General features: G+C 36.3%; 1 protein-coding gene across 2 annotated transcripts in view; it reads left to right on the top strand.

The window, feature by feature from the left end:
- Positions 1 to 18,237, top strand: part of galntl6 (polypeptide N-acetylgalactosaminyltransferase like 6) — a 317,093-nt gene that overhangs the window by 69,871 nt on the left and 228,985 nt on the right. For both annotated transcript variants that reach the window (XM_055205086.2, XM_055205085.2), the window contains exons 3-4: positions 3,659 to 3,767; positions 14,128 to 14,266. In XM_055205086.2, the coding sequence (XP_055061061.2) occupies positions 3,659 to 3,767; positions 14,128 to 14,266 (248 nt within the window). The remainder of the gene's footprint in view (positions 1 to 3,658; positions 3,768 to 14,127; positions 14,267 to 18,237) is intronic.

The raw sequence follows: 18,237 nt of genomic DNA, 5'->3' as shown, positions 1-18,237 counted from the left end.
CGGCAGGTAATGCGTCGATAAATTAAAACGAAACAGCGTTTCCAAGAACCGGTGTCTTATATGTATGCTTGTTCCTCTCTTTTAAAATGAAATAATAATTTAAGTGTTTGTACATGAACTTGAAAACATAAACGTATTTGTCACCAAGACGGAGGCTGCGTGGAAGTGACTATCGGTTAACAAACATGTATATGTGTTATATGAATTTAGATGTGTTATTGAGTCGTAGTTAGTTACTATTTTATATTCATTTCATAATATTTTTGGGTTGTCTCCTGTGATTTCAAATTTATATTGACCAACCCTCTGATCTGTGGCTGATACTGTAACAGAGATGTTATGTTTTTAGCAGAGATCAGATGTGATGTTGTTTTCCAATTCTTTTTTTAGAGTGTGCAGAGTTTTAACGTCCATCCATTGATGAGGCTAGCAAGACCTTCATACTTCAGCCAGTAAGTATATAATTTAATAATTCCTATTTAAAATGTATTGGGAATGTCTTAATTATCTGCTACATTTTAGTTCTGCAGTACTTTATTCTTTATAGTCAGGTCATCCTATTTGTCAGTCTGTGTGGTTTGCAGCCTTTGTTGTTGGCACATCAGTTAAAGGAGTGCAACACCAAAGTCTTATGCAAACTGACAAAAGGCCATTGCATTTTTGGAAAAAAAAATCTCACACGTGGTGGTAATGCAGCCAGGGATGCAAAAGAAAGCCTTATAATTTTTATCAAATGTATAATTCACTTGGCCCACATGGTTTTCTGAATACTTAAATCTGATCATTCAGTTCAGACCACTAAAAGTTTTTTCCTCTTTTGTAGATTGCAACAAATGTGGTGGAATTTCTTCACTGGACAGAATCCTCCAAACCCTTTCCTTTCGTCCTGGCCATGGGAAACATGCAGCAGATCTCTCAATCTTTTTTCTCAATCAGTCTCTCTGAATACGGAAGTGACTTAAACTGCAATTCGGCCAAGATGGCGACGGCACGTACCGCCTACTTTAAGCTTCAAAAATGCTTTTCACAAACCAATAGGTGACGTCACGGACACTACTTGCATATTTTTTACAGTCTCTGGTTTAAAGGCATTTTTAGTGCTTGAAAATAAATACCCCAGGCAATGTGCTTCTATGGGAATTCCTGTAGTCTGTCATTTTTCAAATGGATAAATCCTCTCCTGTTCGTTTCCTTTGTACAAGTAACTTTAATAAATGAAGTATTTTAAGTCAAATACATTCCATTCTGTGAAACTTAAAACATTTGTTCTTTAAAAAAAACTTTACACATCTATGAATGATTTTACTTTTAATTTAACAATTACATTGTTTCTTTTCTTACACTGCTGTAGTTTTGTTTATGTACATTTCAGTATTTCATTTATATACTGTAAAATTACAAATTCTGTCTTAAATTCAAATGACTTGATTCAACCTGTTACATTGTTACTTCAATGTGCATAATTTATGATATTTTATAAATATATTTATACTTGGGTCAGTAAGCAGTCCTTTAAATGATTTTGCAACTTACAACTGTAAAAATTTAAGAGTTTGTGGTTGTTTTGCGGTCAAATAGACATTTGTTTGCTGTTAACAATGGTCTTGATTTACAATAAAGCACATGATAAAAATAACCCAGCAAGAATAACCCAAAACCTAGAATATTAATCCCATAAATGGTTAAAATGACTACATGTTGGGTTTTCTCAACAACCCAACCTGCTGGGTTAAAATGTGTTACCCAACGTGTTGGGTTACTTTAACCCAGCATGTGTTCTGTCCAATATTTACCCAGCGCTGGGTTGCCAAGTGGGTTGTTTTTAACCCAACCATTTTTAGAGTGCAATCAGTCACATAGGAAAAAGTAAACTACATTTACGTACTGTGAATCATTTTTGAATCGAAAATCGATTCTGAATCGAATCTTGAGCCTAAAAATCGGAATCGAATTTCACATTCTGTCTTGGTGCCGATACACCTGCTAAAATCGGCACAATGTATCGGCCGGCTGATAAATCGGTCGATCACTAACAGGTTTGTAACAACATGAGTGAGTAAATAATGACAGAATAAAAAAAAAGAGAACTATCCCCTTAATGCAGTGTTTTTCTGTTCATTTTGCAGCCTAGAATGAAGTCAGTTTGTACATTAATTTAATGTCGAACTATGAAAATGTCGCTTTGTGGCGTTGCAGGTTTTTTACCAGCACTCGGTGTCACAGCAGAGCATCGCGGAGAGGCGGAGAATGACCCAGTTAATATTGTTGCAGGCCTTCACAAATAGATCAATGTATGTATGGGAAACACAGCATGAACCATGCTGGTCATCAGCATATGGTGTGTCTTGGCGAGGGCTGCTTGTGTGCTGATGTCCCATATCTAACCAGCTTGTATAGCCATCCATGGTCAGCCAGTTTCACCAGAAAGATAGTCTGGTTGACCAACATTTTTTGCTGGATGAAAGCATGACTTTGCTGGTCTTACAGTTAGACCTGCATCATATAAGTAAAGAAACTAACCTTCATAAACCATGTTGGACCAGTATGAATAGTCATAGATGTATAGTCACATTTTTTATTAAACCTCAATTGACTGGTAAGAAAAGATACGTCACATTTCAAATCCTTTGTATTTTTCTGTGGGTGATTGAAATCCAACATGGCTGCAATAAGCAAAGTTGCTACTAAAATCCAATAATTGTTGTAATAATCAATAATGTAATAATCTCTGTGTTATTTGCTGAAATAGCATGTGTTTCTAATTTACTTCTACTTATTTACTTGAAGCATCTCAGTGTTGATAGATACCCACTAACAAAGCCTTAACAAGCTTTTTTCTATGTACTCGGCATGTACTATACTGTATATCTGTAGCCTAAAGTCCTGTCAGCCCATCTGAGAGCTTTACCCTTCCGTACCTGTGTTCCCACTGCATTAGCACCCTTCACCTCAGAAAGAGAGCCATTTGCAGGGGTCTATCTGTGAGAATGGGTAAATTGTAGATCAAATGGGGCCTTTTAGACCCTCTAGAGCTCCACTTTTACATCTTGCAACCGCCTATTGCGCAAATAGGAGTGGCGTCAAAACAACACGAGGCCTTTTTGCTGCACTTAAACAATCTCTGTCCAGCACACCTCTTACTGTTCTGCCTGATCATTTTGAAATGTTTTCGGTAGCCATGTTTGAAGTATTGGACGAACAAAAATGTGGCATGTTGTGCTGGCGCAAAGAAATTGATAGCTGGCACCAGGTCGCAGCTTGACTGAAGAGATCTTAAAATGTGCGATTACCGAAGGGAACATAGCCGGCACTCGGCACAACAGAAAAGACTCATGCAGAAACCCACTAGTACTTGTGTAGCTGATAAAATCTTGGTTGAAAATATTTTGTATACAGTAGCATTCATACATCAGATTGAAGATTTTTCTGGGCATTTATGATAAAGTTGCTTGCTGGGGTTTTAGCAAACTGAATGTGCGTTTAAGTCTTGAAACTCATATTGATTTTGTTGTTTTTAATAAGCTTGGTTTCTAATGTTATTCAACTTGATCTTTTAAGAAGCATTATGGTATTCTGTGTAAAAGTTTCTGAAAAGAAAGTTCATCTTAAATGTTTTTGTATCTATATCTTGCTTGAAAAGGTTTCTCTGTCTCCACAGGGATTCCCACTGGGCTTAAATGATGGTCACATTTATACCTGGACAGATGGTTTGAGAAGAAGAGACTGGCATGATAATGACAGCGCCAGAAGAGATGAGCTACGTGTTGGTACGTGCACGTGCACTAAATCCCTTGTCATGACATGGAACAGTTGATTGATAAATACATAAGACGACACTTTTTCATAACTGATTGTTGTTCCTCTGAAGGCATATGGAAATGTCATATTATCACGGTGTAAAGAAAAACATCCAGGCTAAAGAGGGATGATTTGATGATGATGATGTGGCTTTCTTTATGGCTTTCATTTGGCAAAGGACATTCTTTTAGAATCCCTGCCAAGCTGTCTTTGTAAATCAAGCAGCTGCCCCTGTGGCTAAAAAGACTTTATTGATCCAGCTGAATTTACGGTTGGTTAATAATGTAAGGGTGTCTTTTTGCAGTGTTAAATTTTACCTGCATTAGGTCCTCAGCAGTTAAGGTGATAAATGCCTGTCCAGGTGCTCACTGAGGTGTTTATTTTATTTTTCCTAACCACTTTGGTCTGATTTTCAAGGATCACCAAGGTTATTGAGTTTTTGGCCAAATTTTTGTACTCAAAATGTATTCATTTTTATTTTAGTCTAAATTTGGGCTGTCACGATTATGAAATTTGGCTGATGGTTAATTGTCTAATAAATTGTGATGTTATGACGATTAATTGGCTGTTTATTGCTTTGACATTTAAGTTTGTTCATGAATTAATTTTGACACATTGTTGTAATTATTTTAATTACATTTTTTTGCAAGGTTTACCTGGCAGTAAATATTAATACACATAACACATATTTAAAAGTAATTATTTAATGAATATATCTTTCAAAAACTGAAAATTCTTCATAAGAAATAAACACAATAAAATTTAAAACTGAATATAAAAATGAACTGACTATACCAGAACAGGCCTTAAATAGTAGCCAATTCTACTAAGGTCATATTAGTACTGGACCACATGTTTGTAGTGGCTACAAAAAAATCAATTCCTTACAGATCCGCTATGAAACCCATTCACTTCAATGGCTTGTGCCGCACAAGGGCGGTTTGTTGTTGCTCACGCCGCGGTCAAAGTTCAAAATTGTTTAACTTTTGCGCTGCGCTCTGTGACGATTACTCGCACGGCCAATAGAAATGGGGCATCCAAACAAAATGGACGAAATCTTATACTCGGAATTCCCGGAGCTCCTACAGAGACATTGGAAACACATAGCAATTCAAGTTGGCCTGTCAGGTGTGTTTTAAGTCAAGTTGCTCGTTGTAGGTAGGCAGCTTAAAGTTACCTGAAATGGAGACAGGCAACATCAGTCTCTGTATTCCTCATCCACTATTTACCAAAATATAAACACTGTAGTAATATATTGAAAACCCCGCCTACTTTGGTCTTGCCAGCAGAGCACATATCGCTTGGCTGCGCTGAACCCAGCGGACGAGCGCAGCGCACACCGCGTCCTATGTGAAAGCCACATAAGAATAGCATCCTTCATTTCCCTAAATCTGCAACTCGGAGTTGCTTACACAAAGCGAAAGAGAGCGAGAAAATCCATATGCAAGGAGGTTTTATTAAAATATTCCACGTAGGCAAGCAAACACATCCAAACAGGTTAATCCAAAAGTGTAATCCAAAAATACAGGCAAGGGGTCAAAATCCAGAACAAGAATACATGAAAACAGGAAACAAGGCAATGACAGAAACGCTTGGAAATGCAGCTGTTACACTAACAATACTTTGCAATGTGCAATGGTGAGTGAACAGGGTTTATACTAACAAACAGGAAATGAATGGGGAACTGAGACATGGCATGATTCCACTGTATTGAATGGCTTTGCAATGTATCGCGTTACACTGTCAGTTAAAGACACACTATGCAGTTATTTTACCTTAATATAACAGCTTCAAAGTTATTTCGGTGGTAAACAAAGTCATAGTAGGGCGAGAAGCGTGAAGCGCCCCTGACAAATCTCGCGAGAATCACGACTTGCTTTATGGCAACGACGTCACACACGTTAGTCTAGTTTCGACTTCGAAGTCAATCAAGTCTATAACAACAACTGCACGTGCGAATTTGAGACGTAATGCTAAGCGATTTAAAAGTTAAGAAAGCGCGTTCAGAAGAGAGTAGGAAAAGGAAAAGAGAATCTGACCGCGTTAGGAACCGGACAAGAGTCCCACTCGGTCAGGCTTTTACTCGTTGGCATGAGCTTAAAGACAGCACTGGATGCAACAGGGATGCTGATCTGGCGATCTTGTTTATGGACTAGTAAGTAAAAAACTTGTTTGCGGTCTATGTTGTATGTTGTTGCGCTTGCTTGTAGTAAGTATGTCATGGGATTATCGTGACAACAGTTATCAATATCTCACATAATTATCAGGACATAAATAAGCCTAGAGGTTGTAAATAGTGTAACATAAACATGCACAATTTGCAAACTATTATGATAAATAGCAATAATCACGTATAGTGACATTATAATGACCAATGTTATGAAATAATGCAACGTACACAATTAACTTTGTCATGGCATTTTGTAATGTTTACATTACAATAAAAGAACACAAATGAAATTATACAGTAGACATAGACTATAGACTGTTTACTTGTGATTTAGCTGTAATTATGTAAAAACGTTATAAGCCAGCAAACGCGGTAGGCTACTTTATTATTATATGCACTCTAAACTTTGAATAGACTTCTTATTATCCTATTACCATCATCAGTAGTTTAGTAGACTATGCAGTAGCCTAATATTTGTGTGAAATTGTGAAACATTACCTGGTCATTATCTTCGGAGGTGTACAGAGTGGGGGTGGGAAATTACGACACTTGCAAGTATTCTCCAGCTACTCTAGGGGTCGCTGTTTGACAAAAACGCTGAAAATGCATAGAGCGCCTTTAAGAACGCCATCAGATGCTGTCTTGTTTATACAGGCGCTGCAGCTCCACCTTGTGTTTTTTAGAGAGATATGCACTCATTGTGGTGATCTGAAATCATCACGATAAGGTCAAACAATAACTTTTTGTGTTGTCTCTTTTATTTATTTTAATAACACAAAACAAAACAATGTGTAAAAAATGTGCACATCCTTTCCTAAAGTGTAGATGCAGCAAACCTCTAAGCTCTATTTTCTAATGGCGCACTTACATTATTCAAAACGCGCCCGAACTTGATCAACCACTTTGGTTAATCACACCCTGGCCTGCTTACAGAGTTGGGCTTGGGCGCAGTTCACCTGTGCTCAAGTGCGAAACGCACAGTGTGATCACAAATCACGCCGGAGTGCGATTCAAAGGGCGAGATTTCAATTGCGAGACCACTCACCTTCATCTGCTTTGTAAAACATGAATAATGTCTGAGCAACACAAGCATGTAAGAGGACTGTGTGTCAACTTGCCCCAAAATATTTAATATTTTATATAAAATAAAAAAACACAGACTTAACATAACAATGGGCTCCGGTGTTAAGAGAGCGCTTTACTTCCTGTTTTCTTTAAAACAACTGCATCCTAATGACGAAAGCCTGCTCGCGCTTGGATCAATAAAAAACAGTGTGAGTGCATGCTTCTGGGGGGTAGGGAGGGAGTACAGTCACGCTCGGGCGCAGTTTGGTGTGGTGGTCTAATGCAGGGCATTTCAAACCTTGGGTTGGTTGAATGGGGGGGGGGTCACACAAAGTGGCCTGGCTGTAGTGGTAAATGACAAAAAACAGTTTAGTTCAACTAATAACAAGAAATGACAAGCAATGACAATGATTTTGATATGATATACTATGAGGTATTTTGATATTGTGTTTCCTCATATTTCAATAAAAAGTTGATTATTCCTGGGAAACAGTACACCTATTTTAATGGGTCACAAAATGAAAAGTTTGGTAAGCCCTAATGGATAAATGCCTTTTGATTTCATTTCACTTCAAAATTGGAGATGATTGTTAACTGCAGACACTTAAATAACACTCTTATATCTTCAAAGCTTTATGCACATAATCAAAAACACACAGTCAAAATATGTCCTTCATGTGAGAGTTACACATTTGCAAAAAGACATGAAAAGCATCAGTAAGAGTCATCCAGAAAGAGGCTTTTTATAGACCTTTGGAATGAAGTGAAGTTACTGTATTAAGCAGAGTGTTTGTCAGATTAGAGAAGGGATGATATCTCTGACACCTGCAGGCAAGACCACGTTTTCTGCGTATGGCCCATTCTGCCCAACTGTTTTGTGTTGACCTGTCACTTTAAAGCACAGCGCACTGTTATATCAGAGGTCTTTCAGTGCACACCATCTGTTGGTGACAAATCTTATGACAGCAGCTTCCTTTATAAAAAGCCTTCTGTTAATTTTTCATGAATCTACATCATTGGAGATGCTGGTACAAGAATCCCAAGGAAGAGTAATGGATCTAGTCAGACAGGACCAACAAATTATACGTGTGGGGATCCATGTTTTGAAGCTATCCAAAAAAATCTAGGTTTTGGTTTGAGATCGCTGCTCAGACATGCAGTTAGATGCCATACAGCTGGAGATAGAGCCTGTAAGGACCAGCGTGGCATAGGTCCATGCACATAGACAGCTAATATGCTAATAGTTTTAAAAGAATGAGGATTCATTTTCATTTTTATAGTGAAATGAAAATTTTAGCCCGAAACCGAAAAAAAAATAATAATCTGGATGCACTGAAAAATGAAAATTACTTTAATAAGTATATTTATTTAAAAAAAGTTTTTGTATGATTAAATTAATAGACTTAATTTCATTAATGTAATGAATCTTAGTTGGACCGGTAACTACAAACCAATAAAATAATAAAACTTTTTTAAAGTAGCACACCAAAATTGGAAGGAAATTAAAATAAATAAATAAATATACTTCATGCATCAGAATCAAATTTATCAGTTTTTTAAGGTTCAAGAAAACTAATTCTGAGTGAAATCTGCATTTATTTATTTATTTATATAGGGGAGAACGGGGGCGAAAGGAACAAAGCGATTTTCTCTGCCCTGATAACATTTGCATCCCAAACTATGACAGCATATTTAGCACACAACCCTTGACAGACCTGACAAATATCGCGTTTTTTACTGATTTCCACATGTAGATCCAGAAAGATGTTTTCAACCATGACAAATAAATTCCAAAAGCGGTCATTTTTCTTATAACACGTTGTGTTTCCTCATTTCAAGTGTTACAATGCTGATCAATCTACAGGTTATTTAGTGCTCTAACACATCCTACAATGTTTGACTTCTCAGAGTTTTTCAAAATAAATAAAAAAGTAAATTGGGTTTAAATGTGAGGAGATCCTGTCGGGTCGATAGTAAGACTTGTCACTTTTTTAAGACGTGTGCCTTAAAACGAATCGTGCAGACCAAACCGTAAGGCCTAGAAACATGACATTTTGCCAAATGTTAGGTCTCAGTCGTGCGCAAAGTTGAGAGAGTATCAACCCGATTGGCCTATAGGTGGCGCTATAGCGATGACAATCGCATTAATGCTCATAACTCCTGCAATTTTTGTCCAAATATCAAGTGCCTTATATTACTGGAATCACTGAATCAAGACAAAAACCTTGTGTATATTAGATTTCATTTAAATCATTAAAAATGTTCCGCTGTTTTTGAATCAATCGAGTGCTGAAATATTCCTTGGAGTTCAAATATGAAAAGTTATCAAAAAAAGATTAACTTTCGACTCACTCATATTTATTAATTTTTATATATTTTTCATATTTATTTATTAATAAATGTTTTATTTATATGAAAATAATTTTTTCATATAAAATAAAAAAATGTTTTATTTTCAACTATTTAAATTTGAACTGTTGCTTTTGAAACGTTTTATAAAACTGAAATTTAAAATAAAAATTTATTTTCATAATTTTTTACAAATATAAATTACAAAATATGTTTGCAGTTACACATTAATGAGGTCATACTCATGTATATTTACTAAAAACAAGTGTAACACAAAAATCTATCTTGTTTTGATGTGTTACCTTTGATCCACCTGTGCGTTGCTTTCGTCCCTGCTGTCAGGGTCAAAAGTGACAATTCGCTACTTATGTTAAAAGTGAAGTCGTTTTACATTTGTTCAAAATTCACCTGGTATGATAGACCACACTTTACCATAGCAAATATATATGCTCGAACTGATTTTGCCAAGTGGTTGATGTCCTCAGGGCAACATATCGTGTTGACCCAAGGACAACATTTTTCTAAATAAAACCTAAACCCAACCAAAACCTCAACCCTAACCATAACCAAACCCTAAAATCAGAGGGACATGATAAGTGAAAAACAATGGTCTAGAAACAGCTAATCCTGATTGTAAGCTTAAACTTAAAACAAACTGTAAACATTTTTCTGAAATCTGATTGGTTGATTGAAATGTTGTCCCAGGGTCAACATAATGTTGCCCTGAGGGCATCAACCACTTGGCAAAATCAGGAGAGCCAAATATATATCTCTGTCTAAAACATTATCTTATTATCAAATTAAATTTTTCTGAAAAACGGTACCTTCACCCACACTCTCCCCTACATCTCACATAAGTTTTTTATATAACCAGTGCAATGTACACTGTCAAAAAAAGGTACAAAACAGTACCATTTCTGTCGTTGCGGTGGTACCCTTAGGTTCCGTTTTGTACCTTTACATGTATGCAAAACATAATACAATGTTGTACCTTTTGGGGTACATTAATGTACCTTAAGGATTGTGTACCTTTAAAGGGTTATTTTTTGTATTTGTATCTGTACCATAAATGTACAAAAATGAACCTTTGAGGGTACCACCCCAGTAACAAAAAGGTAAAGTTTTGTACATTTATTTCTGACAGTGTATAGAGCAAGATTACACCACTGTATATTCAGAATAGTGCTATTGTATATCTTTGTACCATTTATTATAGCATAATCTAGAAGATGATATATAACAATACTGATCCAATATTTTCAGATCACATTTAATTTATGCCTGAAAGGCCCAAAATGAATGTATCTGTTATGCACACTGTTTCTCATTAATCAAACCTGCAATTTCTGCTCTCTAAAGCTTTGCCCCTAAAGTTCCTGAACAATAATAAACTCTGCATGAAGCTGTTTTACATCGCTTTGAAGAGGCAGAAATGTGTACATGGTTACACTGTGTGCTCGTGTGTGGGAGTATTAAAATCCGTAATTTTGCATTATGATTTAAATGTTCGCTTTAACTCAGTTATCTTGCCAGAAAATGCCTGAAGAGTAGATGTGAGGTTATCATAATTACGCACATGGAGAGATGACTTTGCACTAAAATGCACAAAGGGGTGTATTTAATAAATACGGCCCTGCATACGCACACGCATACACAACCACAATTATCACAATCAGAAAACCACTCTCTTGCTGGATTATTGTCTGAATGCTCCTAGCAGAGTAGGCAAAACAGTACAGCCAATAGCTTTAACATGTATGATAACATCTTGAAAACTTGATGTTACCCACTCAAACAAAATCTCACTTGAATGTAGAGCCATTAGATGATGTACCGTAGTATGTTTTCACTAATGCTGCTGGGATTGTACACTCACCTAAAGGATTATTAGGAACACCATACTAATACTGTGTTTGACCCCCTTTCACCTTTAGAATTGCCTTAATTCTACGTGGCATTGATTCAACAAGGTGCTGAAAGCATTCTTAAGAAATGTTGGCCCATATTGATAGGATAGCATCTTGCATTTGATGGAGATTTGTGGGATGCACATCCAGGGCATGAAGCTCCCGTCCCACAACATCCCAAAGATGCTCTATTGGGTTGAGATCTGGTGACTGTGGGGGTCATTTTAGTACAGTGAACTCATTGTCATATTCAAGAAACTAATTTTAATTGATTTGAGCTTTGTGACATGGTGCGTTATCCTGCTGGAAGTAGCCATCAGAGGATGGGTACATGGTGGTCATAAAGGGATGGACATGGTCAGAAACAAAGCTCAGGTAGACCGTGGTATGTAAGCGATGTCCAATTGACACCAAGGGGCTTAAATTGTGCCAAGAAAACATCACCCACATTATTACACCACCACCAGCCTTCACAGTGGTAACAAGGCATGATGGATCCATGTTCTCATTTTGTTTACGCCAAATTCTGACTCTACCATCTGAAGGTCTCAACAAAAATCGAAACTTATCAGACCAGGCAACATTTTTCCAATCTTCAACTGTCCAATTTTGATGAGCTCGTGCAAATTGTAGTCTCTTTTTCCTGTTTTTAGTGGAGATGAGTGGTACCCGGTGGGGTCTTCTGCTGTTGTAGCCCATCCGGCTCAATGTTGTGCGTGTTGTGGCTTCACAAATGCTTTGCTGCATACCTCGGTTGTAACGAGTGGTTAATTCAGTCAAACTTGCTCTTCTATCAGCTTGAATCAGGCGGCCCATTCTCCTCTGACCTTTAGCATCAACAAGGCATTTTCGCCCACAGGACCTTTTCACACCATTCTTTGTAAACCCTAGAAATGGTTGTGCGTGAAAATCCCATTAACTGAGCAGATTGTGAAATATTCAGAACGGCCCGTCTGGCACCAACAACCATGCCACGCTCAAAATTGCTTAAATCACCTTTCTTTCCTATTCTGACATTCAGTTTGGCGTTCAGGAGATTGTCTGGACCAGGACAACACCCCTAAATGCATTGAAGCAACTGCCATGCGATTTGTTTATTAGATAATTGCATTAATGAGAAATTGAACAGGTGTTCCTAATAATCCTTTAGGTGAGTGTATAGTTTAAGCAATAATAAAAATGCAAAGACATAGCATAAGTTTATTGTACACATGGGTTGTTTTGTTTTGTTTGAAACTTTCTATTTTTTGCACATCGAAGCCTTGCATTGAATGTTGTGTACAAAAATATTTTTGTAGATCAGACAAAAGATCTGTCGGAATGCATTAATTATATTGCAAAGACGAATTCAGCCTTTTCGTCATTGAAATATAAAAATATCAAAGCTGGCAGATTGTTGGAAAATTCACTCCTCTCTATGTAAATATCTTATTTTCATTCTGGAAATGTCATTAAAGCTACTACATGAGAAGTAATTAACAGGTTGATCGGTTTCCAATCCTGTGCAGGTAAACAACAGATTATGTCTACAATGCCAGTACTCTGTATTAAGGCTTTAGCTGTGAAATATTAGTTAATAATATTAATAGTAATTAGTAGTCATTTCAGAGTGACAGTATTTGTAGGCTATAAGGAAGAAAATATATTTATGACTTTTGCAATACTCATTTTGAACAGTGTAGGCATAAAATACCTGGAAAAATACAGCACGGATAGAAGTCTTCCCGATGTCCCAGCGTTGTCAGAAATGTTTTTAGGGCTTATTCTCACATGAAAATATTTATAAGAGCAGAAATTGTATGTTTTGAAAATGTGTATGCACTTAGATGTTTGAGAGCCGGTTTGGGGATACATGCCACATTTAGAATATCCATTTGGCATTAAAAATGTTATTGGGAGAGAATAAATGTTTACAAATGGTATTTAATGATTTAGGCAAGCAGCTGTTCACAGGGAAATATTAGTGGCACTGCTCGGTCAATTACCTATTCAGGACATAAGAAAACCATTCAAAGTAGAATATGTTTTGGTGAACAGGTGGTCTGCATTGCTACTACATTGCCAATTCGTGTAAGTGTGCAATTACATTTCAAAACCAAAATGCCACTACACTTTAGTCTGCACTTTTTTTAAAAGAGACAAGGGAAATTTGGTCATTATGTACTCGGTGTCTTGTATTATTTCTGTTTTCACATTCAACATAAATGGAGATATTAAAATATCCAAGCTCATCTCCATAAAATGAAACTATAAAGGACAAAAGAAATATTGTGAGTGTATGATGTTATATAATTGAAAAAGATTATAAAAGTCAGTCAAAACCTCAAAGGAACCACAGCCATGATGTACTTATATACTGCTATATATATATATATATATATATATATATATATATATATATATATATATATATATATATATATATATATATATATATATATATAATACGTATATAAATATTTATATTTATAGTATTTATAAATAGTCAAGATAAATAATAGTAAGTTGATATGACTTGTAAATGTGAGTTGATTAAACAAAAAATTTAAGGCAGGAAATAATTTTTTACAGTGTACTGTGTAAGAAAATGTCACGCAGGCTACTTTGCAGTGGACGACAGCTATTGCTGCATTCCAGGAAGGTCGAACTAAGATTTCTCAGCTAAGCTGTTTCAGCTGTTCAGCCATAAAGAACAATATAAATTGTCACATCACATAACAGCACTTCCTGTCTTTGTAGTGATGATATGTGTCACTGTTATTACACAGACATGCTGACCTTGCCAACCTCCTCAATGTGCTCAACATAGTTACTGAAGTCTGACCGGATCTTTTTCAGGTAAAGGGGAACATGGCAAACCGTACCCGCTGGCAGAGGACGAGTGCGATGACTCAGTATACAAAGAGAACGGCTTCAACATCTACGTCAGCAACAATATCGCTTTGGACCGCGCTCTTCCAGACATCAGACATCCTAAGTGAGTAGAGCTAGATCTCACAGCGCGTCCCAAGAAAGCAGCCTCCAGATTTGCACAGCTTGAGCTAGACATCAGCGTTTTACCCATCCGTGGCAGGCCGCACTTACACAATATGTTTTAATTAATGATTTTGTCCTCCGAATGGGGAATTAATCTAATTAGAATTAATTAGCCTGGTGATTTCAAGGATGATAGATTTTTCAGTTTGTTTACCGTTTGCCATCATATGACACCTAAATAAATAAATAAGAGAGAGCAGGAATAATTGCAACACTTTGGTTTGAGCTATTATTCATAGAATGCCTAAAACTTTGACATTAATTTGTCAGTTATCATAAACCGTGTCAGTTACACATTGCTGAGTTATGCTAAGTTAAATTGGAATTTCACAAACTTACGCCTATTATTATATTCAACCCTGAGTGTCATATTGGTCATTTAAAATAATGACCATGTGATTTATATATTTTGAAGTAAATTAGGTAAAATCAATAAATGAGTTTCTACTGTTAGATGATTTAGTACCTGACATGTAAACAATCACAGGATGTTGCTATGCAACTGTAATAGTGACCAGCATGGATGGTGCACAGTGATACAAATAGCGGCTCTGTGAAGAGGACATATCTGTTAATTATCTCAGCTATTAATCAATCAGCATCTAGTGTTGAAACAATCCAATTTATTATAACTAGCAAAACTAAAAATGTTACATAAGAATTACTGTAACAACAGTAAAACACAACAATATTTTTTATAAACACCATTTATTTACACTTCAATATTTTTGACCTAGAGGGAGATGTTATATTCATAAAGACATAACATAATGGGTTTTATTTAATTACTACAAAATCAGGCATAATTATATCTATTTTAAAATCCAGTATAGCCCTATTAGGATGGTAATTGGTTTCTCGTGGGGGGGGGGGGGTAAGGTATTTGTTATCATTTACGGGGGGGGGGGGGGTGGGCAGTCAGTGTTTTTCTTCGATCACCTGTGTAAAACTTCCCGGCCGAATTACTGTACCTACTGTTTTTTTGAAAAACACCAAAGTCGGGTGGTAATTTAATGCCGTCCAAATCCAGATCTCTGAGTTTATAAAAGGGGATGGCTGCAAAAGTCATTCTGCATATCTTTTAGACCACTAAAGAGCACAGTATGGTCGAGTGCTCCAGTTATTTTGAATCAGTGAAGCGCATTTTAAACATTGACACCTTCTTAACTGAAATGATGAGAAGTATATCGGGACGATCTTTCAACTATTTTTATAAATGTCTCTTATTATATCCGCAACAAGTTTAGATACACAAATGCAATATTCAATATTCAATCAAGTGCTATATTCCATATACGTATAACTATAAAGCAGGTATCCGGGTCATCTGAATGATCATGTAATTAGCCACATGAGCAGCGCATTTCCAGGTGTTTAGAATGTTAAACTCACATATCCACCACAAATGTATCTCTATCCGAACGCACAAGTTTTATCACAAAGGAGGCATGCAAATATATTTTTACAGACATCCTCATGAGAAACAATTACCGTCCACGTGAGGCTTTTAACTGTAAACCCCAAATTACAGTTTTAAAGGAGCATTTCACCCATAAAAACATTAATCATTATTGAAAGTGTGTTATATTTGTAGTTGATATGTAAGATACATTTCGAATTTGGTGCCTATTTGACCAAGAAAAGGGGTGTTTGTAGTCTCACTCCTTCAACAAAGATTTAGCACTTCCTTCTTTCAATGATGCAATATGATGATTTTTACATCATTGAAAGAAGGAAGTGCAACACTGAAATCTGTATTTCTCCTGTCTCAGCGGTAACTGAGGAAATAATGCACGACCATTCAAAAACATGACTAGGTCTCTAACTATACAAAACTTAATGCAAATGGGTGAAGTGTCCCTTTAAGGGGCTCTATAAAACAAAAGTTTCTTTAAAGGGGTCTTTTTCCATGTTTAAGTGCTACAATTGGGTCCCCAGTGCTTATATCAACCTAGAACATGTGAAAAAGAACAACCCAGTAACTTAGTTTTGGTAAACCATTCTCTGCAAGCATGTGAAAAATAGTTAATTGAAATTTGGCTCCCCTTGTGATGTCAGAAGGGGATAATACGGCCCCTTAATCTGCACTATCCAACCACAGCATTGCCATTTATTGCAGAGATCAGTTTATTTGCATTTAAAAGGACACACCAAAAAATGTCACATTTTTGCTCGCACATACAAAACATTTTAACATGTTATAATAAATTCCCTTTATGGTATTTTAAGCTAAAACTTCACATACGTACTCTGGGGACACCAAAGATTTATTTGACGTCTTAAAAAAGTCTTGTGAAATGTCCCCTTTAAATATTGGTTTAATAAAAAAAAATTTTCTTAAACATCTCTATTGTTGTGAGAAGTTGGTAAAAGATATAGGGTCAGATTTACTAACACCATGCGGCGTTAAATATCGACTGTTGGAATTGTCTAAAGCAGGGGTCTCAAACTCAAACTGGCTTGGGGCCATTTTTAAGACAGACAGTTCATCGGGGGGCCGCAGAGCTATTTTAACATTCAAAAAAGTACAATGTTTCTGTAAATGTCATGTTTAATTTCTATTATTTAATGTATAATAATACTTGAAAATATATAAGCAATGGTTTTATCTTTTTAATATACATTATTTTATAAAAGTAGCCAAGGTAAATCTTTTCTTAATCTTATCTTAACTAAGACCTATTAAAACCTTGCACTGAACTAACAAATTTAATTCCTGTATACATTTATAAACTATTATAAACATTACCACCAGTAAGTGTTTCTGTTTTTATTTATTTTGGATTGTTTTCAGTCATAGTATTGACTTCATTATGTTCTTTATTATTTCAGTTTTCATAAATTTTCTATTATATGTGGGAAAAATATTAATAATTGAAAGTGATCCTATAACTTTTGAATTAGTCCATGTTATATAAGATATATTGGACAGAAAAAATAATAGTACTGCTCTATTTGTAATTGAATAGAAATCTACATAATAATATATTATACTTCATTATATATAGCAGTATACATACTTTTATCTTCTTTACATTTCTCCTCATCTTTTCTCTTTTCTTAACCTGGGCACTTTGATGGCTCTTTTCTTATCTGTAGTTTAAAATGTGTTGCATTATATCTACCGCTCTGCCTCCATATGCGGTGTTTCCATTAGATGCTGTGACGTGAAGCCCACCGCAGCTCGATCTTCTATGAGTAACAGCTGATATCCACCCGGAAGTAACAAATCTTCTCTAGACAAACACTACAAAGTCCTGACCAGATTAACTGATCGCATGGTGACAATGGTATGATTGACGCGAGGTTCATTTGAGGAATTAAAATCCGATCACGCATTCAGTGATCCTCGACATCACGGAGCGTGCGGTTCATGGCTGCGTAGCAACCGGTGACGCGACCCACGCCCCGGAGCGCAACTTCCGCTCTAGAGCACGTTGGAAAGTAATGTTTGACTCGTTTTAACGCGTTGTTAGACCCGACATGTGAACGAACACTTGAACGTTTAAATAAAAAATCAAACGAATATAAAAAAGTGAATACAAATCTTTCTGCGGGCCAGATTATTTTATATTTTTGAAAGTTGACGCAGGCCGCAGAGAGGGGGAGGGCGGACCGCAAATGGCCCGCGGGCCGGGAGTGTGAGACCACTGGTCTAAAGACACGCAGTGGATAATTAGCGCTGAAAAGGTGTGGTGCTGAACTGAAGCGCCTCATGCATTATAGATCACCTGCAACTTATCAACAACTAATTTGCACTGCTCTTAGTTGTGTTGGTCATTATGGAAATCAGCTGTTGCACCTGTATTATTTAATTTGCACATTTTTTGGTAAATAACCTGGAGATATTACAACTTCCATCTGCACTTTTTTGGAATTGCACTCTTGCGCTAATTTGCCCCATTTAGTAAA

The sequence above is a fragment of the Misgurnus anguillicaudatus genome, chromosome 3 (genome assembly GCF_027580225.2).
Source record: "Misgurnus anguillicaudatus chromosome 3, ASM2758022v2, whole genome shotgun sequence".
Lineage (NCBI taxonomy): Eukaryota > Metazoa > Chordata > Actinopteri > Cypriniformes > Cobitidae > Misgurnus > Misgurnus anguillicaudatus.
The sequence above is the reverse complement of the archived record's forward strand: the minus strand, read 5'-3'. Positions and strand labels throughout refer to the sequence as shown.